The sequence below is a fragment of the Ostrea edulis genome, chromosome 1 (genome assembly GCF_947568905.1).
Source record: "Ostrea edulis chromosome 1, xbOstEdul1.1, whole genome shotgun sequence".
NCBI classification, from domain to species: domain Eukaryota; kingdom Metazoa; phylum Mollusca; class Bivalvia; order Ostreida; family Ostreidae; genus Ostrea; species Ostrea edulis.
In genome coordinates, this window is record NC_079164.1 from 4145345 (window position 1) to 4170031 (window position 24687).

At 34.0% G+C, this 24687-nt stretch overlaps 1 protein-coding gene across 2 annotated transcripts in view; it reads right to left on the reverse strand.

Annotated features, from left to right (window-relative positions):
* Window positions 1–24687, reverse strand: part of LOC130050753 (uncharacterized) — a 63602-nt gene that overhangs the window by 27751 nt on the left and 11164 nt on the right. For both annotated transcript variants that reach the window (XM_056151110.1, XM_056151112.1), the window contains 6 exons: window positions 22053–22163; window positions 21470–21544; window positions 19727–19840; window positions 16910–17014; window positions 16325–16768; window positions 15074–15160 (listed from right to left, as the gene is read on the reverse strand). In XM_056151110.1, coding sequence (XP_056007085.1) covers window positions 15074–15160; window positions 16325–16768; window positions 16910–17014; window positions 19727–19840; window positions 21470–21544; window positions 22053–22163 — 936 coding nt within the window. The remainder of the gene's footprint in view (window positions 1–15073; window positions 15161–16324; window positions 16769–16909; window positions 17015–19726; window positions 19841–21469; window positions 21545–22052; window positions 22164–24687) is intronic.

Sequence of the window (24687 nt, forward strand, 5' to 3'; positions counted from 1 at the left end):
CATTTTTTCCTTATGTTCAGAGCCATCAGTCTTCCAAGGTAAGCCAAGTTTGAGGGTTTTGTGTTCATTTAGTAAAAACTCTGTCATATATGGCCAACTCATAAAAATATTGAGCTCGGCAAATAATATTGTCCATTTCGACAAGGGATGCGAAGAGACTACCATTAGGAAATCTGACAAAGTCGATAAAATCCACCACACAATGAATTTCACATGCCATACCAACAATTATATCAATACCAAAGGAAAAAACATTCTCATTTTAAGAAATTTTTAATAAATACTAATTTTGAAATTGGTAATTCAAAATATCTTATACAAATCATAGTAATTATACACCAAAACTGTATTAATATGCACAATTTCAAAATAATCCACATGTTTGACCACATAAATCTGATATCCTGATCGTAAAGATATTTATGTTACTCCAACTCCTTTAACCAAGTGTACTAAAATTGAATAGGGGTTATGTACGAAGATACATCAGCCTGCCTTAAGAAACCTATCCAGAAAAGTCTTTTCTAATACCATGTCTGTCTATGAACCAACTGAGAGATAGACCAATATGTGCAAAGCAATACATCAATCTTCTTTCAAGGAGAGTGAAGGTGGCTCACTACAACTTAAAGAGTTTTTCAAATCAGCACACAAATGATTTCATCATGAAGGATATGATCCATCATAAGTATATATGTCAAAAAGGCATACGATATGCAATTTTGGATAAAAATAACATGATTTTAAAAATTAATATCATTAACTATGAAAAACAGCCTATGGCAGATTTGAACTCAGGATCTAAGGTTCACCAGCCTAATGCTTTATTCACTGAGCCACAATGATAGACATGCAACCAAATCAATCGATAAAAAACAATTTCACAAAACATTCAAATTGCTAACTTGTGATATGAGCCTTGGTGTAGTGAGCTACCTTAAATATCTCGTAGATGAAACAATCTGCAAAGATTTTTTTAACAATGTACATAAGATTTAAAAATCCATAACAATCAAAGCTGTCTAAATGTTTGAGGGATCTTGTAGAATTACTGAAGTAGAAATAGATACAGTATAGTAATATATAAATTTAACCTCATCCCTGAAAATGGACAGAATGATTATAATTTCATGAGATTGACTTTTGTGCAAGATTTAACATGTGTAACATAATAAAAACATCATTTGCATGAAATGTATTTGACCTTACATGTAAATGCGACCTTAAAAATGACTTTCATTCACTGGGTTTCTATCGACCTATTTGTAAAAAAGAAGTGACTTTGAATATGGCCTTTACTTTCATTAAATTGTATTTATCTTGATTTAATTTCAGTCCTTCACGACAAGTTTTATGTTTTGAAGGTAAAAAATAAAGCAATGATATAAAACAACAACCCAAATTTTCATCCACTAAGTTTTAACAACCTTCAACCTATCTATATGGAGCATTTTGAGAGAAAAATTCAGTTATTTACAAAATCCTTGCATTATGTTTAATGACAATGGGGCCTAAAATGAAAATTACTGTGTTTCCACTGTTTTGAAATTATACCTCCTACCCTAGAATTTAAAATAATATATATATTGTTAAAGAGATTTTTCAATAAACATTGTTTTGAAGTTCACACTTGTACTAATTTCAAAGTAATTAATATCAAGCATATTTAAAATACCATTAACTGTAAAACCTGAGCCTCTCAAATCAAATATATTAATGTACCTGTACATTTAAAAATATAGATTGTGATTAGATTGTCTCTTAGTGTTCTTTTGAAAATAAAAGTTTGAGAAAAAAAATATAATGGATATTCTACCAGCCTACTTCAGTTTTGACTTAGATGTTAACAGAAACACAAAAATTTACATTTTTTGTTTGATTCATAAAATTAAATACATGCAATGTGTATATAATAGACAAATATGATGTAACCCCATCATGTATTATACCATAATCTATAACAATATTGTAGAATTAAGAAATATTGATGTACACAGCATTATACATGTGCATCGTTGACAAGGTCTCTTCTGATACTGAACATTGCTATCAGATGCATAACTATACTTCAGATAATGTTCATCTTTGCGCAGATTTTCCATTGCTTCTAACGTGACACCTTGGACACTCATTCACAGTTTCTTTGTTTTGTTTGGTTCATTCTCTTACACTATAAGTAAAAGTCATACATTTAATGAAAAGATAAAATTGGGGGGTGGGGTGGGATATTATATATATACATACAAAACACTCTGTAAGGCTTTCATTGTCAGAATAAGGGCAAAAAGACAGTCAGACATGTTAAAAACAAATTCTTGGATAATCATGATTAATAATTAGAATTCACATGTAATTTATTTTTACAACATTCTGAATGTAAAAATATATTTCGACTATCAAACACAAGAAGTATTTGAAAACAGGTTCATTAATAAGCAACAAACAAAGGCAAAATAAGTTATCATTTTCAGACCATACATGTATATGCTAGTTCAGGTTTATTTGATGAGATGGGCATCAGATTGAAAATCAGTTTTATAAATGTAGAATTAGTACAGGATACGCATTTATTTTACCTACTTGTATATCATCCTCAATACTGGTAGGTACATTCAAACATGCCAAAGAATTCCTCAGTTTGCTTGAGCATGATGCTGCATTGCTTTATACTCTGCAATAAAGTAACAAATTTCATTAAGAATTTTCTTACAAAAAGGGATACAGTACTGTGATAAATGGTAGGTTGTAGCAAAATTGGTATATGACATAGTTATATATGTTTGTAGGTTTATGTTATTATAATTTATGCCTTTAGATTTGACTACATACATTTGAATGATTTTAGTAGTGTGCAGGACCAATATGAATTTGATATCAGGTGTTCAGATCAGATGATATACTGGTACTGTTCCTTGATCCTGACATATTTTCAGTTAGGGAATTTACCTACTTTCCGTATCATGTTTCATGGCGGATTAATTGTTCAAACAAAAGCAGTGCATTAAAAAGGTTTACACTACACTTGTCCTTGAATGAATGTATTATTCAATGACCGAAAGCAAATTACTCATATCTCCTATTCAGATTTTTTTCCACCTTCTGTGGGAGTTGGAATTTTTTTCTCTATTCTTTCTCAACCACCCCCACCCCCAATCACTATTGAAATAATGGAATGTGACTGGCTTTTAAAATTTGGAATAAATTACAGATCTTTAATCTCCTTTTCTTACTGTCTGAGTATTAGACAAAAAACGTCCCTGGCTCTTAAGATTTTATAGTTCCTATGGAAGGTCTCTGTAATACTGAATAACACTACATGAACATTTCCTCAGTGTAGACATAAATATCCATTTTTCCACCACCTAATTACTGCTACAAAACCCACAGATTTGGCATCACGCTTTATAAAAAACATTTAAAAAACCAGCTAATATTTTTCGGGGAGCCGGAGCCGGGAGTGGGACATTACACAAATTTATGTAAAGTTTCCATACCAGTTTCAACCTGAATTGCCTCCATTGACCGATATCAAATCATTGGTGATGCACCTCAATCTGCCTTCGCCTTTCTGGAAGAGCAATTGTCTAGAACACTGCATTTGTCCGTGTTCTTTTCCAATATATGCCGTAATGGTCTCGTTGTTTTTGACATATTTAACTGTCCGGTAACGCATAAAACTCTGGTCCGGTACAGAATTAATAAGGATATTTCGAACCGTTTGATGAACATAGGTGTGCAGAAGTATCTTTCTTACAATCAATCAACGATGAAGTGTCAGAATCTTCGAAATTATGACAAAAAATTCCACAAATAAAGCTATGATCTCCAAAACATTTGCAAAAATTACAAGTCAGACGATGCCAGCATTTCTCGTATACCTTTTGAGACTCCTTTTTTGAAGAGTTACACGGGGAATCCCCATTTCGATTTATACAGAAGAAGTGTATTTATCATGTTTTTTCGACCTTTTTTTTTTTTATTATTTCCGAGCTTAGAAATGATAATATAAATGTTTTTTCGTGAGTATTATAAAAAAAATGTTTAGAAATCATTAAAAGAAACGGTTTTACAACCAAATTAATTTTCTTCAAATAAGTCGGAATATAGCTACTATTTATTGCAATTTTCAGCTACTTCTCATTATTTGCCAAGCTCCATAATATAATTCTTAATATATCCTAAGTATCTAAAAAAAAAATATGGAAATACAACCAATTAAAATAGTTGTCTACCTCACACGATACAGGTGCTCAAAGTTGACTAACAATGAACATCTCAAATAGTAAGCCATGTTTGTCGCACCCCCCTTTTAATGCGTCAAACATGACAAATCATCTAACAGTCGCAAATGATACATTAGACTGTATATTTCACCATATCAATAAGTTTTAATTCATAAAACTGATATTAACTAATTCAATTTATCGCAAAAATGGGTAATTTTAAACCATTTTCTTTGTAGGGAAGCTAGGGATTGACCGAAATGCAGTTTGCTCGTGTTACTATAAATAGAATGAACTTGACCTATATTTTGGTCTCACGACTATATTTTGGTCTCACGATTGACTCACTTTAGACCATACATCCAAAAAATAGTATCATTGTTGGAAAGTTTTGACCCCCCCTTCTGGAATATTTTTCTGATTTTGCCTGTTTCTCTCTGAGACAAGCACTTAAGAGACGACTAAATAGGACGGTCCTTTGGATGAGACCGCAAAACCGAGGCCCTGTGTCACAACAGGTGTGGAATGATAAAGATCCCACCGTGCTCAAATGCCGTAAGCGCCGACCATAGGTCTAAATTGTGTAGCCCTTCACCGGTAATGTTAACGTCTCTATATTTTGTAATGCTTTTAGAGATTCATCTCTGTTCGTTATCTTCACCTTTCTTTTGTCACTGTTTAATTCCAAACTATGTCTTAGTGGATCTAGTGCTGTTTATTATCAAAACTATATATAGCCAGGTTACTAATTCAGGAAAATATTCACTTATGATATTGCATCTATTCATCGTCATCACATCTATCTCTTTGAATTTGATCATCACTGATAAATATATGTTAGACCTTTCAGAGTTTGACAAGGCTCTTAGCAGAGGTTTTTTGATGACATTAAATGTTAACATTAAGAAGACAACAATATTTTACTGTAATTTTTATCTCCTTCCTGACAACATCTGTATAATACATGAAAAGCACCGATATCGGCGCCATCTTGTGATGGTCAGCTTGGTATGATCGCCAGTGACCAGATAACTCAGTAACTGGAGTATATAACTGAACATTTAGTAAACCTGAGTTTTATTCACCGTTGGATTTTATCTGCTATCACTCCATTCAATCAGACTCAGTACTTGACAATATTTATTTGTACGTATGCATTAAAACATAAAAATAAATATCTATTACGACCATTTCTGAATAAAGTTTCTGAATGTTGTAAATTTGTCCATCATCAATTGCTTTCTCTGGATATTCTCCCATCTCCTCGCTATCTCCCTGTAATCCTCGCTACATTTCCCCTTTACATCTAGTCTCTCCACAGCTCCTATAAACATTTCAAATAGCCTTACATATCCATCAACAGATATTTCCTCTGGATTCTGAATTTCTCTGCTCAGTGTGTGAGCTTGATGCACCCTCTCTACATCATCTCCTACCCCAGTGTCTGTTTCCTTGACCTTTTGACCCCAACCAGATTTTGGTTGATGATCCGCACTAAGTGACACCTGTAGAATGGCGTGCATAACAGGGACAGAGAATCTGTATTCAGCTGAATGGTACTCTGGTGGTAATACTGTTCTTACTGAAGCCTTTCTTGATTCATCTTGGAAAAAACTGTCTGGATTATCCACATACATCTTCACAACATTAAACAGTATCTTCCTCGCTGGTCCTGTACACACATATTCCAAAAGTTCCTGTAACTCACTACAGCCACCTTCTTCTGTAAAAATTAAAATTTGAAATTAACTTTAACACAGAGTTAGGCAGTATTCAACCAGGACTAACAAATAGTGATGTACCCAAATGTAACAAGGAATGTAAGTACGAAATCAACAATTGTGAGTATTAATGTAAAAGTTATACAGTAACAATTTTGATGCACCAGATGCACATTTCGACAAATAATGTCTCTTCAGTGATGCAACCGAAATATTTGAAATCCGAAATAACAATAAACTTGCTAGACCTATTTTAGGGGAAAACAGAGTAAATGTTTAAATGAGTCACTGTCTAAACATTATTTGGCAATGTTATCCTTTAGAATAATACACTCAATTTCATTGGTCGAGAGGATGGTCACATGAAGGGATACAATTCATAATGTCTCCTTCTCGTGCAGGGTGACAACTGTGTTTTCTCCCTTTAGAAGATGAATTTTAATGGCACAAGTGAGATAGTTCTATTAAAAACTAGCTAAAAATATGCGGAATCATTAATCGATTGATTTTAATTGCGAATTCAGTGTCAACATTAACAGTCAAAATTTCAAAGGAGAGGAAAACTATTCAAATTCTAATACAATTTTTCATTCCACTCGTATGTTTACGTTCTTGTTTTGAAATACGTTATGAAATTGATGTTAAATTTTTGCTTCATTTTACTGTGAAGTCACAATCAAAAGCTTTCGCTTGTTTAACTTTCTATAAGCAGTGTTTTGCTTTCTTTAACATGTAAAACTTATACGGTACCAATTTTGATGCACCAGATGCACTTTTCGACAAATAAGGTGTCTTCAGTGATGCTCAACCGAAATGTTTGAAATCCGAAATAACTATGAAGTTTTAGAGCTAAATATAGCCAAAAACAGCGTGCCAAAAAAGTGGAGCCAACTTCATCCAAGGATAAGAACTATGCAAGAGGGAGATAATCCTTAATTTTGAAATGAATTTCTAAATTTTATAACAGCAATTAAATATACCTCCGTATTTTCAAGCTAGTAACGAAGTACTAAGCTACTCGGCTGTAGAGACCCTCGGGGACTTACAGTCCACCAGCAGAGGCCCCGACCCAGGAGTCATAATGTAAAACTTATACGGTACCAATTTTGATGCACCAGATGGTCATTTCGACAAATAATGTCTCTTCAGTGATGCTCAACCGAAATGTTTGAAATCCGAAATAACTATGAACATATACAATTAATAAAAGTAAGATATTGAGTATAAAACAAAGTATTGCATGTAGTTGATTTCATCCCTCGAAAACCATTAACCCCCTTCCCCACAATCACGCACTTTAACGCATATACCTTTGCCCCACAATCACGCACTTTAACCATATATCTTTGCCCCACAATCACTCACTTTAACGCACTTTCAATGCGCAGTTGTTTTTACTGCGTTTTATCGTTGATACAGCGAAAAGTGTAAAAAAAAAAAATTAAAATATTTTGGGTTGTAAGACAAAATAATGATAAAATGAGCCATTTGCCAGATTTATTTGATAGTTCCAACAGTAACAAAGAGATATATTAGGGGATACACAACTGCAACGCAGCTCCATTGTTTACTGACGGGAAAATCTAACGCGGTATTGTAGAGGAATTATTCATGTTTGGTTTTATTATTTTATTTGATTATTTCAATTTATTATAAACCTACAGGGTTATGAATATTACTGATCGTCAGGAAAATGATAATTTTATTTTAAAGTAGCATCAGAAAGAAGGGGTGGGGGGGGGGGGTGGAGGTTAAAAATCCAACACAAATTACATCATGAATTTCGTGGTATGCATAAGTTATGTATATCAAACAAAGTATAAAAAATGGGGAAACTATTTTTTAAAAGACATATGTATATGTATTCTCCTGCGAGGTTGACACAACAACATTGTTATTTTAAACGCGAGAGGAAATGTGTGTAAATTTTCAATTTGGTAATTTGTAGTGTTGATAAAGAGACCCTAGTCAAAACCATGCCTTTCAAAACTTGGACGCACAGATTACGCAACCTTAAAACATCATATTACTTAAAAATTTACCCAAACAAATGAAGTCAGTAATGGACACGAAATCTAACATTTTATTAGATTTTAAATGAAATGATTGGCAAAATGAAGTATATATGTAAGGGGCGAGATTTAAAGATCGATGTCGGATAAAAATCTAAATTCAAATAGTTAGCTTAGGGGGAAGGGGGGGATGAAAACTTCCGTAAGTTTCTGTCATCCGACATCGATTACATATTAGTTGAAAGACAAAAAAAACCAAGTGTCTGGTAAAACTACATAATAATATCACATTTAAATGAACATTTTAAAATAGTTTTAGTGTACACTTTCTTTTGTAAACAGTGGAAAAGGTATACAGAGTGTTATTTATACTAGTTTGTCCTTACTTGTTAATCAATTAGTTTCAACAGTCATCATATTTAATTTATGGGGGGGGGGGTGTCTTGGTAAAACCTATGTGAACTTAGTTTTTTGTCAGACATTGAACTTTTGATCTCGCCCCAAAATCTTTCTATTTGTTTATCGTTATTTTTCGCAAGTGAATTCATTGATTTATCGCAGGCTTGGATCTAAGCAATTTTTATTTCATTTTTTTTTTTTTTTTTTACTTTGCAATAAATGAAAGATGAATGACAGAATAAGTAGCAATTCTTAATATAAGAGGGGGGGGGTGCGCCTTCAATTTGGCCAAGTTTCAGGTATAATTTGCAGATAAACCATGCCGCTTCGAACTGACAATTCGTCGTAGAACCCGTGCATTTCAAAACTCCAATTGAACAGGCGTGAAGACAGGAAGTATTACGTAACCATAAAACCACACTGCTTATATAACACAGGCTCTAGACGTTTTAATTATATGTATAAAATGAAAATTACATGTAACGAGAAGAGTAAAGCCAAGGATGAAATTTTTAAAGAAAAATTACATTTACCATTGTCAGAACATATTCCAAAGAATAAAACGATCTATGCAACAGCATCTGCTATAAAAGACAAGAGAAGATTCAAACGAAAGTAAGACTAGTCGAGTTTTTGTTAAGATCTATGCAATTATTTTTTTTTTAATTGAAGATTCAATAAAAAGAAATATATGTTTAAGGAAAAGAACACCAGCCCATCAATTTTAATCCCAATAAAATGTATTTACCAATCTGGCCACAAGTAGTGTATCGATTGTTAATAAAGCTCGTGTAAGTATTAACTTTACTACCTACATGTATTTAACACTGTTTAACATAACTCAACACCTAAGTACAAAGCATACAGCCAGCCGTGTACGTTGGAGAACGTGCACATTTAGCATTCAGACTTATACACAAATGTGAGTGAAAATACACAATACTGTTCCTATAAATATATTAGTACAATTGCATTTAATAGCACATTAACCCCCATTGTGAACACCGGAGACGGTCAGGATAAACCTAGAAATAAAACGATAATAATCGTGAAAAACTCTAGGAAACCTGTATCTGATGCCATTGCTCCATGATGAAGGGGGGTGTGACGGACCTCACACTTTACAAATATATAAAATGCTAGATGAAAACTGAAAATAGCAAAAGTTGTCCTATCCGCATGAAGTGACCAGCCTAACAAACCCGCTTACTCCCCGTGACAGTATACTATCCCCTATATTGTTCGGTATTATAATGGACCAAAACAACTTTATCAAAACACGCTACTATAATGTGAATACATAATTTTCCCGCTTTTACTAGCGAACCGCGGGATAATATAATTATCAAGACTGGGGCGCACTGGTAGGCGGGAAATATTGCACAATCATACATAGATACACTGTAACAAGGCAAATACACATATGTAAATGTTCTACCATTTAATTAAGATACAATTACCAGTAAAATGCGCATCCTCCAGCGCATAAAATGATTTGCAAAATGAATGGTGTCAAAATAAACACGAGAAGATTCATCGAGAATTTGAATTATCTTTCTCATAAGTCACTAAATTATGATGATTCATTTATCAAACATCTACAGACTGGGTTTTGGGTCAGATTTATGTAATCATTACTTTTAACCAATTTTAAGAGTGGGTACACTAGCTAGCTGATATGTATGTTAAATGTAGAGAGACAATATACTTAAATTGCTTATAAATTAAGTGTTTCACTGGATCAGTTGTTAAGTACAATGTGTACATGTAAGTATTTATCAAATGATTATTATACCAAAATTTTATATTTTCTTTTATCACAATATGACTGCTTGACATGGGCCGTTTCATCCACAATTTTTATAATAGAAGGAAAATAAGTGTAGTTTTAAATTCATTTTAATAGAATTACAAATGTTGTGATAAGTTACGACATGTTCAGACCAATCATTTTTTCGAGACGTTAACATGTTTGACATACACACACACTATCTAATTAATCGCAATCGGGCGGAAGTTGAGGCAGTTTTAATAGATTTTGTAATTTCTGTTCTAATGCGTAAAAAAAAAATTCAACTACATAGGATAATTCTTATTTACAGAACAAGATGTAGTACTTATATATACTTATATGAATATACTTATATTCGTTTATTCTTATTAAGTAAACTTTGAATCAGTCGTCAGTTTTTTCTTTGAAATCAAGATGAAATTTTATGATAAGATTGTTTGAATTAAAACAAATAATATATACAGAACATATCGAAGGGGAAAACCCCATTGGAAATGTAGATACATGTATATTGATGTGATTTTTAAAAATACTAGTAGATAAAAAAGTATTAATTCGTGGTATTTCTTTGTTATACAAACATATTTTGTTCCATATTTATCGTAATTTTTCACTTGCTTCCACTCCCGATTCGATAGTTTTAAAGTATGAGCTTTTATCACAACTATCCGCGATAAACTAACAGAATATATAACAATGGAAAACGTAGTGAAGAAATGTGTTAAAAATTCCAAATTTTCACAAATTAACTCCAAAGCGCTGTGGGGAAAAGGGTAACGTCATCATTCAGCGGCGAAAGCAAATGCTACTGTTACGTCATAGGCGGCGTGATAGGCAAAGAGTTAAATATTTATTAGAATTTTTTGCAGAAAAAGTTGTAATAAATTTGTTGATAAAACAATTAGTATAGTGCAAGTCTATAAATGTTTGATATCTTTTTTTACATTCAGATTCTTCAGGTTCATTATGGGATGTTAAACAAGGGATACATCATGAATTATCAGGTCTGAGTAGGCGGCCATGTTATCACCATTGAGTCCATAGACGCCCTTGGATAATAACCCATCTAACTTGGTATTATCAACAAGAGGACCATGGGCCACATCGCTTACCTGAGTCACCTTGGTTCACATCTAAAGATTTTTCCTATATATTCCTATATATTCGCATGTAAAACTTTGATCCAAATTGTAGCCCAACCCACTTCCGGGGACCATGATTTTTATAAACTTGAATCTGCACCAAGTCAGAAAGCTTTCATGTAAACATAAACTTCTCTGGCATAATGATTTTTCAGTAGATTTTTAATGATTTTCCTTATATATTTGTATGTCAAATTTTGACACCCTACTTTAAACATGAAACCATCTAGCCTATGTTTTAGATTTTACATTGATGCTATGCAGGTTTGTTTTTAAAGAAAATGTTTCATTTCAGTGTGACAGAGAAAATTCGGATCGACATGTAAAGTGAATGGTTTGTTTGTTAAACAAAATTGTCAATCAATGAAATCAACAAAATCAATAAATTCTCAATGCTTCACATGTATATTACATATATCCCATACTCCACAATTTGTCGATATTTACAGTGGTATAGCTATCATGTATGCTTGTATGCCAAAGCATCCACATTTTTGTTCCAAAAAAATTAAATGAGTAAAAACAAATTAGAGAGAGAGAGAGAGAGAGATCCAGATTGTTTTTTAATCTCATCTGTATGAGCATCACATTTAGTAAATATTTAGTTCTCTGAGATAATAATACATGTACGTAAATTACTTTCGGAGATTGCATTGTACACGCTTAAATCGCACATATTTGTGGAGCTTCACCCCTGGGTCCCATTAGGTCTAGGGCACTGCCCTAGACCCGCTGGGGGCCTCAAAGTGGCCTCTCTGTCTCCAGTTCTTTGCTTTCAATATCAAAGTCATCGTATCAATTTGCCATGTTACAGTTTTAGGCATATCGTTCTAGTCATTGAAGACAGTATTTAAAATGAAACCGAATGGTTTGTTTAACGTTTATGTTCCTGTTTTATTTAAAATTCAATTTGATGAAATTCTTGTCTGTTTACAAAATAAACTCTGTATAAATATTCTGATGCCTTTTTTGTTTCTTCTATATCATATTGCAGTGGTGGATCCAGGATTTCTGAAAGGAGGGTGGTGTGAAAGTAGAGTATTAGCCATATTACTCAACCATTTTGGGTGCCAATATGGATTTTACTCGCACTATTTTTATTTTTTAAATATGTGTTGAAAAAGGGAGAGGGCCTCTAAATCCCCCACTGCATTGCATAAGCATGAAGCCAGGTGAAAGTACCTGACTTTTGAAGCGGTGATTGTATTCATACACAAGAAAGACTGATCACATGATCATCTTCATGTTATATGAAATTGAACGTCAATTTCATTAGTATTGTCATATACCGAAATACATTGGCAAATGTATAAATATTCAAAAATGTTCGACTGGAGGTGGATATTGCCGCAATTGAAAATTTCAGCATTGTGACCGCAGTGCTGTACCTTTTAGCAACTGACTCTTTGTCTCACTTTAAAGAGGGTGCAGTGTGCCAAGTTTGGTGTCAATCAAGCAACTAATTCAAAAATATAGGAGACAATATATTACTATGTCCAGTTTAACCCATGACCTTTGACCATGTGACCTCAAAATCAATAGGGGTCATCTTCCTCTTAAGATGTACCAGTGTACCCAGATTGATGTCTATCAAGCAGAGGGTTCACTAGACATTGAGTGGTCAGTATATTCCTATGTCCCGTTTAACCCTTGACCTTTGACCATATGACCTCAAAATCAATAGAGTCATCTACTCCTTAGGATGTACCAGTGTACCAAGTTTAATGTCTGTCAAGCAAAGGCTTCTCAAGATATTGAGCGGACAATGTCTTCCTATGTCCAGAGTAATTTGACCTTTGCCCTTTTAACCTGAGAAACAATAGGGGTCCTCTTCTACTCATAAACAACCCACATATGAAATATCATTACGATCAAGTGAATGGTTCTCAAGATATTGAGTGGACAACATGTGGTCTACCGACCAACCGACATACTTACCGACCGACAGGTGCAAAGCAATATGCCCCTCTTCTTTGAAGGCGGCATAAAAATATACTCGCATGAAATGCTGATCCTTATTTACATACATGGATGACAAACACCAATTCAATTAAAATTTGACTTGTGAATCTGCTCCTCTACTATATGCCTTGGCCATATTCAGAAAGGGACACAACAATTCTTCAATAATTGCTTTGAAAATGAGCTAAACACCAAAACAGGAAATAGTGAGGTCAAGGTCACAGGGAAGGTTAAGGTCATAAAATAATATCACGGTTAAATTGCTATCACTATTATGTATCAGTGTAAGAGTTTTCATAAAAAATATTGTTAATAGTTGCTTTGAAATTGAGTTAAACACCAAAATAGGAAATAGTTAGGTCAAAGTCACAAGGAAGGTCAAGGTCATAATATAATACCACAGTTGAATTGCTACTACTTATATGTATCAGTGGAAGAGCTTTCCAAAAAATATATTGTCAATAGTTGCTTTGAAACTGAGCTAAACATCAAACATAGAAAAGTGAGGTGAAGATCACAGGAAAGGTCAAGGTAAAAAATATTGATGCAGTTGAATAGATGATAACAATATGTATCAGCATGTAAGGTTTGATGAAAATATCTTGAATAGAGCTAAATGCAAAGTGTGACTAAAGGACCGACGTAAGGACGGACGACAGACATAACAAACACTATATGCCCTGGCCATGCTCATCGCAGGACAGAAAAATAATTTGATCCTCCTGACAATATGCATATCTAGCAACAGCAAAGAAGCATTGTACAAAGTTTCAAGTCTACCCGATAAGCTATATAGGGGAAGCGTTCACAAAAAACCTATTTTAGCATCATCCACCACTATTAAATCCACTATAACTTTTAGGAAAATAATTGGACCTTTCTGTCCAGACAACATACAGATCTGCAAATGACAATGAAGCATTGTACCAAGTTTAAAGTCTCTCCGATAAGTCATATAGGAGAAGTGTTCACTAGATTTTGAGACAGACAGATGAACAAACAGAAAGTACAAGCTTACCGCAAACAGTACATAATACACGGGTGAAAATGCTTACATAGGGTGTTCTTCTTAAGCCATAATCTGTAGAACTTTGCTACAGGTAGTATCAGCCATCATCAGGCTGTGACATACTTTCTTTGCCTAATATGAATATTTCCTAAACATGGACTAAGTTCAATAATCTGTAATTTTCTTAAAAATTAAAGAAAATCAAAATCCTTGCCACATGCATATCGTCAATACTTATACAAACACTCTGTAAAACAAGATGATTCTCACTTGAAAATTGTTGGAGGAGTTAGCCAGACAAATTACAAAACCTCCAAATAATCAATAATTTTCAAATAAAGGGGAAAAACTCCAGAGTTCGAAATGGATCAAAGCTGAAACAAGATTTAGAGTAATCCACATAGAAGCTACATGTACATAGCAAGTTTCATCTTGATATGTGAAAGGGAAATGAAATTAGAAACAGAAAACCCCAAACAGACAGATGGTAAGATGGACAGGCAGACGGCCATACAGATATCGCTGTACCATAATATGTTCCATCTATAGACGGGCGTATAAAAGCAATATGTCTCCCCCTGGGAGATTGATTGATTGTATATGGTTTAACGTCCCACTCGAAAATATTTCACTCCAATTGAGACGTAAGGAGAGAGACATAAATATATATGCACAACAAATACACTGTAAAAAACTTTCATTTATCATCACAGCAATTTCCATTCTAAATGAAGAAATACAAAACTTTAATAGAGGAATAAAGTTTTTTCAAGAATTTTTCTTTAACTTTTGATACTTTACAATAATAATTACCATCATCTTCCTTAGTTATAGATTCCAAGGAGTCGACAAATATTCCTACAGCATCTTTAATCTCATCGGATGCATTTTCTGCATTGGCTGAAATACAAATATAATTATCATCCTCACTAGCAGCTAAGAATCACAACTGTGTTTAAATTAAACTGACATTTTTATATACATGTATCATTCATTCAGTATAAAACACACCAGTCATGAGATGAGACTCCCTTGTTTTTCTAACTATACATTTATTTTGCCTATTAGAGCAGAATCTTGAGCTTTTTTAACATGAACCCGGTGGTCCTAACAGTCACCTGAATCAATATAACAAAACAAAACAATCTAATTAAGTTTTGCATATTAATGGTGCAAGTGGGTATTTTTCAGACTCTGAAAACTGCATGTCATAGTTTGTTCTTTTGTGTCCAAATTAAAATATCACTGTAGGTTTCTTATTGTTTTAGAGTTGTGACATCATACATTCCTGGAAATAACATATTCAAACTTTTGTTCATCAATGGCATTCACATGACCACTTTTCACACTGCCCATCAAATTAACTGCCATAACTGCCATTTTCAAACTCAACTCTTCTCTACATACAACAGAATCCCCAAACACAATCCATGTGAAGATCAATTCTAAATGCCTCCAACATTACTCAGATATCACATGGCCACCTTTCCTAAAAGCTAATATAAATACAAATATTTCTATCGTTTTTCACTTAGTGACCTTAAACTCTGACAAATGACATTGGCTCATTCATGAAACACACTGTAAGGTTATAAGCTACCATCTTGTTTCATTTTGACTACCTGCCTTGGTGATCCAAAGGAGTAAGAATAACTCAGGTGACCTAACAATATAGATGCTAATTTCATTGACACCATACATACCTTTCTAATGTTCAAATCTCAAAAACATTCATTGCAACATCATAGTCTTTTGTGTTGAGTTAAAGTAAACATACATTAGCAGTTGATATATGTAAGATATTTTGTGCTAGTCTTGCTTATTAAATGTACGCAAATGTACAACCACACACATACTTGTCATTGAAATGTACTTCGTGTTCCAAAGTCATGATATATTTAGAAAAATACAGTTATTGTAATTGACATCAGCTGTTATTTTTATGGTCACATAATCTCTAACTTTATTCTGATTTATAACACTTGATAAAAGTAATGACCTTATTTTTAATGATTACAACATTTATTACTTTTTCACAGGTTAACCTGTGAGTATTTGACTTACCGTTTAAATTACTTTGATGTTCATTTTCTTGTTCATTCACATGCTTCATTGCTGTATTATCAGAAGTTCCACTTCCCTCATCATTCTGATTATCACTATTCTGGGTAGCATCTACTGAGACATCCTTCTGCTCTGAATTTTGTTCTTCAGAACTACCATCATCATGCATTATACAGGTACTCTCTATTTTATTATTCTCATCATTTGAGTCGGTTTTGAAAGTTTGGTTCGATGATTTATCATTAACTGATGGAGCATGGAGTTCTACATCTTGATCTTCGATACCTGTTTGCTCACTTTGATCCCCCTCAGTAACCTCCGTTTTTTGTTTCCCATTGTCACCAGACGAATGTAAATCAACTTTCACGCTGTCATCAGGCAACACCTCAACTACAGAGGGATGTCCTTCAATGGATCCTTCCTCTGTCTTTTTCTCTTCACCAGCTGTAAATTACAAACTATTCATTGAAATTAGAAATCAAAGATTCAATGTCTTCAAGAGTGATTAGTTCAACTTCTATTTAAAGAGTCCATTAGCACAGAAATATGGCGACTATTATCTTACAAAATTCATCAATCACTAACCACCAGGTGACACATCTTCTGAAGAGTTGCGTCCTTCAGGGGATCCTTCCCTTTCTTTCTTCTCGTTTTTCTTGTCATTCTTGTTTTCTGTCCTCCCTTTGTAAGCTTTGATATTGAATAAATTCCATGAATCAAAGTTCATTGTATGTTTTCAGGAAACATTACTTCTATTCATGTAACTAAACAAAACTAGAATAGAATCAGACAGAGTCAACAATCATTATGTAAGTCTAGTGATAAATATATCCTACCAGCCCAAATCTACGTTAAGTGCATGATACTAGTATTATGGGTAACCAGTCTTATGTCAACAGTTTAATACCTACATATATAATCATCAAAAATAAGAATAACTAATCATTGTGAATAAAATCAATTTGGTAGTTATTAAATTTTAGGCCAAAAAATAATAAAGATTAGTGTCTCAGGCCCCGCCGCATCCATTAAAAAGGTACCGCATGAAATGTATTTCAATTTATATTTGTTTATTCATATAAATGAGGTAACTCTTCCGTTATTATAGGTTTAAACATTCATTTAGAAGAATTTATCAATGTGTAAACTCTGGACATTTTACTCACAAAATGAATCAAAGTGCAAAGCACTTTTATGTTAAGTCCAGAGTTTACACATCGATAGATTCTTCAAAAAGAATGTTTGATTCTTATAGTTTCAATTCATTCCCTGTATTATCAATTTAAACAATTTGAATAGTTTCCCCGCACTATGTTATTTGTTTTCAGGTGTGTATATACTCATAGCGTGTTTGGATTTATTGATGTGTAAATTCTCCCTTTGCTTTATTTTTGTCCAATCAAAACGATTGTAATAAATAGCATTGGAATTATATATATTTATGTAAAACTTTCAAAAGGTTTTAAAGAAATTAATGGCATATATTTTATCAAATAATTATTGAATGCATACTCATTTATGTGCAAGTGTTTGAAAATAATAGTGTAAATTCAATAGCAAATAATTATATATGTGAAGTTATTTTTCATAGAAATAAAAATGACATTGCTTATTCTATATAAGCATATAATTAAAAATTACTCATACTACAGCCAAGTAAAAAGAACAGGAAACCTTTCTGGTCCAGTGATTTTTCTTCAGAAGATTTTTAAAGAATCCCCCTATATATTTGTATGTAAAACTGCATGTTCCTTAAGCAAGTATGTTGCCCTGGGTTCGAATCCACAAATGAACATATATTTTTCCGAGTAAACAGAATTACATTATATATGGAAAGTTTGAAGATAACAAAAAAGTAATGTTAAACAAAATAAATAGTGATGCTGTGCTTTAATTGAATATCGTATGCCATCAAATACATAGAAAGAAACTAAAAGAAAACATAATAATTGACAATAACTCTGCTTAAAGATTCATCCGGGTATGACGCAAAATTTCTCAGCAGAAACAATAGCCATGCTGTCTGATTGATATCCCTATTAACTCGGCAATTAACAAAGTACATTTCATAAATAATAAAATTATCAAATCAAAACAATGATCAGAAAAGCTCACATTAAAGCCAGAGTTAAAAAAGTAGAAGTAAAACATGTTTCAACGCCTAGTGGGTGAATTATCAGAAGCATTGATTACATCATCTTTGTTAAAGCACGTCTACTGACCAATGTTGAGATGTAAAGTTCACATTGCACAAAACACGTTCGTCTATATATTACGCAGTCATATAGGAAAAATTTTCACATTCATTCAAACACTGTAAACGGAAGAGCAAAGCATGATAAAAGTTAAACTTTTATCTGAACAAGAGACCCACAGGCCTTATCAGTCACCTGAATACTAGTGAAAAAGTATCACTACTTCCATGGGCTATGACATCTAGAAAAAATTTCCTGTTCTGAATATCGAAGCTAAATTTTAATGTTCAGCAACAGTATAAAACAAGATGTGTTCTTAAAACTTCACTGCCTTCAAAAGTGCATACACTGATTAAAAACTAAATAATAGGTTATTAACATTAAAACATCAAAACATATGACTAATTTGGACTCATCCTTATGTCATAACCCTGGGTTTTGATTGAAATTCACCATTTTTTGTGCATCCTTTTCTGCTATTCCTAAGTATACATTTAGATTCCATCAGTATCAGCAAATTTACACATAAATACTATATACTAAGTTTGGCCCCACCCCGGGGTCAGAATCCTTACTCTGGGGATCATCAAATTTACAATTGTGGTAAAAGACTACTTGCTCTATCCATTTAGTTTTAATTTAGTATCAAAAGCACAAAAGAAGATGTTATTTAAGTATTTTACACATAAACACTATATCCCAAGTTTGGTCCCGCCCTTGGGTCATTACCCTTACCCCGGGGTTCATGAAATTTACAAAATTTGGTAGAGGCCTTCCTGCTCTCCATCACCAAGCATTTAGTTGTTCTTACCCATGCGCGGTTCTTGAGAAAAAGATTTATGAAAAACTGTAAAAGCTTATTAGATAACCATACTTCAAATGTCAGTTTCCTAAATTAAATCGATACAGAGAAACTAGAAAACTGCATTACAGTCAAAAGTTCCATAAACCTGATAAAAGATAAGTCAACAGTGACAAAACTTCAAATTCATCTCTAAACATACGTAAGCAAATCACAAACCAAACATCTTCCTAAATCAAAGCATGGTGAAAAAGTCCCAAAATTTAATTTTGACAGACAGATAGACAGAGAGAAAACTAATATAACGTGGTTCCTTGTTGGTTTTGCTGGTGGGAGAGCTAATCAGCAGACTGCTCAACAATAAGCAGATTGATATCTGTATTTCTTCAATTTACATTTACTTACTGTCAGGTTCTGTCTGAACTGCTGGAGTAGTAGGTGGCGTTTTCAATGACTCATTCTTCTGAGGTGAATCATAGTTTTGAGATACACTGATCCTTTCATTCTTCATGGAATTCTCTGTATAAATATACATTATTTTTCATAGGTACACTCTTACATAACTATTACATGTTAAAATTATATATGTTAAACAAAAGGTCCATGGCCACATTACTTGCCTTTGTCACCTTGGCCCACATCTGAAGATTTTCTCCACATGTTCGCATATAAAACTTTGATCCCTATTGTGGCCCCAACCTACCCCTAGGAGCCATGATTTTAACAAATTTGAATATCCACTATGTCAGGAAGCTTTCATGTAAATTTGTAATTCCCTAACCTAGTGGTTCTTGACAAGAAGATTTTTGAAGATTTTCCCGATGTATGTGTATGCAAGGTGAAGATAACGAACAGTGATTAATCTCATAACTCCTACAAGTAATACAAAATAGATAGTTGGGCAAATACGGACCCCTGGACACACCAGAGGTGGGAGCAGGTGCCTAGGAGGAGTAAGCATCCCCTGTTGACCGGTCACGCCCGCCGTGAGCCCCATATCCTGATCAGCTAACGGAGTTATCCGCAGTCAAAATCAGTGTGCCAAGAACGGCTTAACAATCGGTATGAAATACGTCAGACAGCATTTGACCCAATGCGAAGTTTGTATTGACGAACTAGATCATTATAACGACCATAGAATTTGCGAAATGCTGACTTCAATCGAGACTGTTGAAATCCCTGTACCATCAACTTGTTTGTCAGTAGCTTACCTCGGTTTAAAAACTGACTATACCCAAAACAAGCATATCGAATCAGCTGAGATATATAAACACCATATGCTGGTGATAATGGAATAATGCTACACAAATATGGGAAGTTGACGATGGAGAAGCTGAAATCATCCCATTTGTCGAACAGTTGAGTTGTCAGTTTGCCGTTAATGTCTACTTTCATTAAAATATCTAAGTATGAAGCAGAAGTGGATGACTCTGTGGTGTCCTTTATTTCGAGCTCACAGGGATATGTATGTGAAACCTCGATCCCCTATTTTGGCCTCATCCTACCACCGAGGGTGGGGGTAAAGGGAATGATTTGAACAAACTTGAATCTGAACTCAGTCGGGAAGCTTTCATGTAAATCTTAGCTTTTTTGGCCCATTGGTTCTCGAGAAGAAGAGTTTTAAAGATTTGATCTATATATTTGTATGTAAAACTTTGATCCCCTATTGTGGCCTCACCCTACATGTACCTACGGGGAGCGATGATTTAATAAACTTGAATCTCCACTATGTCAGGAAGCTTTCATGTAAATGTCAGCTCCTCTGGCCCAGTGGTTCTTGAGAAGATTTTTAAATGACCCCACCCTATTTGTTGCATTTTTGTGATTATCTCACCTTTGAAGGGGGCATGACCCTTCATTTGAATAAATTTAAAAGTCCTTTATTCAAGGACTTTTTTTTGGTGCCAATTTTGGTTTAAATTGGCCAAGTGGTTCTGTAGGAAAATTCGAAAATGTGAAACGTTTACAGACGGACAGAGGGCCAGACAGACGACGGACAACAGGCGATCAGAAAGCTCACATGACCTTTCACCTCAGGTGAGCTGAATAAAACTACCGGATAAGAAAATATCGTCTAAAATGTGAAAGTGCAGAGGTACGGACAGAAGGATGACAGATTAGAAATGCTAATCTTAACTCCGAGCTGACCTTCACTTTGGTTTGCGTTTTTATTCTCTGCCAGGAGAGGTGACGATTCCTTATCTTCTGTGGATGTTCCTTCATCTGCAGTGAGTAAAACACAGGCGCTTCAATCAATGATTAACAAAAATCATGCTTAAAAAGACCTCCTAGCGCAAACATCTATGAATGTCGGTAAATAGCTAGTATATATAGTTAATGTTCTTTGTTGATTATGCAAGTCCGAATTTGAAATAAAGATTATTAAAAAAGATTAATTAGTTAATCTATTTGGGCCCATTTTTCTTTTGTAGTTTCAACTTAGTCCCAAGGGTGAATGCTTATTTTGAATGACAACATTTTGTCAATTTCAATCACACCTAATTTCATATTCTGTAACATTTACTGTTGATATGTAAACTATTGTGCTTTTTGTCCCTTTTGCTTCTCCTGATTCAGTAGCTGTAGAATTGGAATTCTCCGGATTTTTTCTCAAAGAGCTCAAGTTTTGCACTAGTGATTCCGAAGAATTGATGTAAATTTAGAATCAAATATCCTAATGGGCAGAGAGAGGAGGAGCATTGGGGATGAGACACATAAACACTAGAATTACCTTTTTTTATTAGTTGTTGGTTCTGTTCGTTTTCCGCCAGACATTTTGTTTCAGTGTTCATTAAGGCGTCACCTTCACCCCTCTCCACTGCAGTCTCTCTCTGATTTGTCTCTGTTAGAAATGAAGTGAAATTGAATTGTATGAAATTTTTCGGGTTTTAAAACAGGACTTCAAATTAATTCCTTTATCAAAATGTATCATAATGAAAAATGGTAACTGTTATAGTAAAACTCCAGGGCCAGCAAAAAACAGTCTTGTCTGCGTTACAAACTTCCCCAACATTTACTACAGAGCTCAATCAGTTTCATGTGAAAATGGAACATCATCAGCCAGGGAGACAGCATCGCAATATGCTGAATATGCCCCATTTTCGAATATTACTGATGTCTACCAAAGTTAATCAACAACTATCGTAAGTTCGATAAACTGTACATTATTACATGAGATACTTATTTCTGCTATGTCCGAGGTCACAAAACATCTGCAGAATCGCATACCAGCAGACTTGAAGCTTGTATTAAGCTACAATATTGTGATGTAAGCCACAACGCAACTCAACAGAATTTCTTACCTAGTATATGGAATAAACCAAAAAAATCATTAACTGTGGAATTAAACACCTCTACAGTATTTAAGAAGCTATTGATTGATTGTCGATGAAATCTTGAACTTTCTTCGGCTTTTGAGCACAACTGCGCAGGATTGATTGATTGTATATTGTTTAACGTCCCTCTTGAAAATCTTTCACTCATATGGAGACATCACCATTGCCTATAGAGGGTTGCAAAATTTAGGACTATGATCGGCGCTTATTGCCTTTCAGCAGGGAGGAATCTTATTGTACCATACCTGTTGTGACAAGTGACATCAATTTCTGCAGTCTCAAGTCCGACGGAATGCCCCATTTAGTCGCCTCTTATAACAAGCAAGGGGTACTGAGGTACTATTCTATTCCGGATCCCACAGGGATCTCTTCTGTAAGATAGGGGACCCACTGAGTGCAAACTTTCTTGGGCTTTACCTGTTCTTTTAGAATGCTGAAGAATCACTGTTTGTAATATTTGCAAGGTATATCGTGTATCTTCAGCTATTAGTTTTCATGTGCTAATTTTTGTGTTTTTATTTTGGTTTATAGGAATTTGTTGTGGTTTATAGGAAATATAATGATCGTTGATCGAATGTCTACAGGATTAAAAACTTAGTTTCACACACTATCCAATAATATAGTACATAGTTTACATGGACAAGAAAGAGGTCTAGTAGTGAATAATAAAAACTAATGTCCTCCATTTTCTTCCTCTCCGCCCCTCCAAACATAGCATTTTGTGTAAAAAAAAAAAAAAAAAAAAAAAAAAAAAAAAGAACGAGAACCTAACAATTTAGGATATGTGCAACGTTTGGCACATTACCCATAAAAAACATTTTTTTTTTTTAGGTCCGATGTTAATTATGTAAACTATGAGAACAACTGAACTAGATCTTCGGACATTATTTCAAAAATGCTTCGTTAGAAAAGAGTTTTGGATTTCATCGGTATGATAACCTTCCCTCTGAATTGTAGTCCTTGACCCAGGTGAACTAAGGTATTAAAATATGTACAGCTATAAGCTTGAGTAGTTGTGTTTTTCAGTAGCGTCTCTCGGAATGCATTAATCAAGCCAAACTTTTATGCAAAAAAAAAAAACCCGATCAATTTAAACAAAGGATCCAAATCTAATTAGACTGCCAAAATGATAAATTTCAACTGAAATAGAATTTGAAATGAAAATTCTCCTATCAGTTTATAAAGACTGCTCGCCTTGGTTTTGTTACGTCATGAGTAGATAGTTGTGTGTTTACACCCCATGCGACGTAAATCAAATAATCAAAGAAACCACAAAAGCAGACTGTAACAAGAGGCCCATGGGCCAAATCGCTCACCTGAGTCACCTTGGCCCATATCTGAAGACTCTTCATATATATTTGTATGTAAAACTTTAGTTCCTACTATGGCCCCAACTACCCCTGGAGGCCAAGATTCTTGCAAACTTGGATCTACACTACGTCAGAAAGCTTTCATGTAAATTCATGTAAATGTCAACTTCTTTGGCCCAGTGGTTCTTGAGAAGATTTTTAAAGATTTTCCCTATATTTGTATGTGAAACTTTGACACCCCCCCACTTGTGGCCCCATCTTACCCCAGGGGGCCATGATTTGAACAAACTTGAATCAGCACTATGTCAGTAAGGTTTCTTGTAAATATCAGCTTTTCTGACTCAGTGGTTATAGAGAAGATTTTAACTATATATTTGTATGTAAAACTTTGATCCCCCTTGTGGCCCCATCCTACCCCCGGAGGCCATGATTTGAAGAAACTTGAATCTGTACTATGTCAGAAAGTTTTCATGTAAAAAGCAACTTTTCTGGCTCAGTGGTTCTTAAGAAGAAGATTTTTAAAGATTTTTCCTATATATTTGTATGTAAAACTTTGATCCCCTATTCTGGCCCCATTCAATCCCCGGGACCCATGATTTGAACGAACTTGAGTCTGCATTATGTCAGGAAGCTTTCATGTAAATCTCAGCTTTTCTGGCTTAGTGGTTCTTGAGAAGAAGATTTTTAAAGTTGTTCCCTATATATTTGTATGTAAAACTTT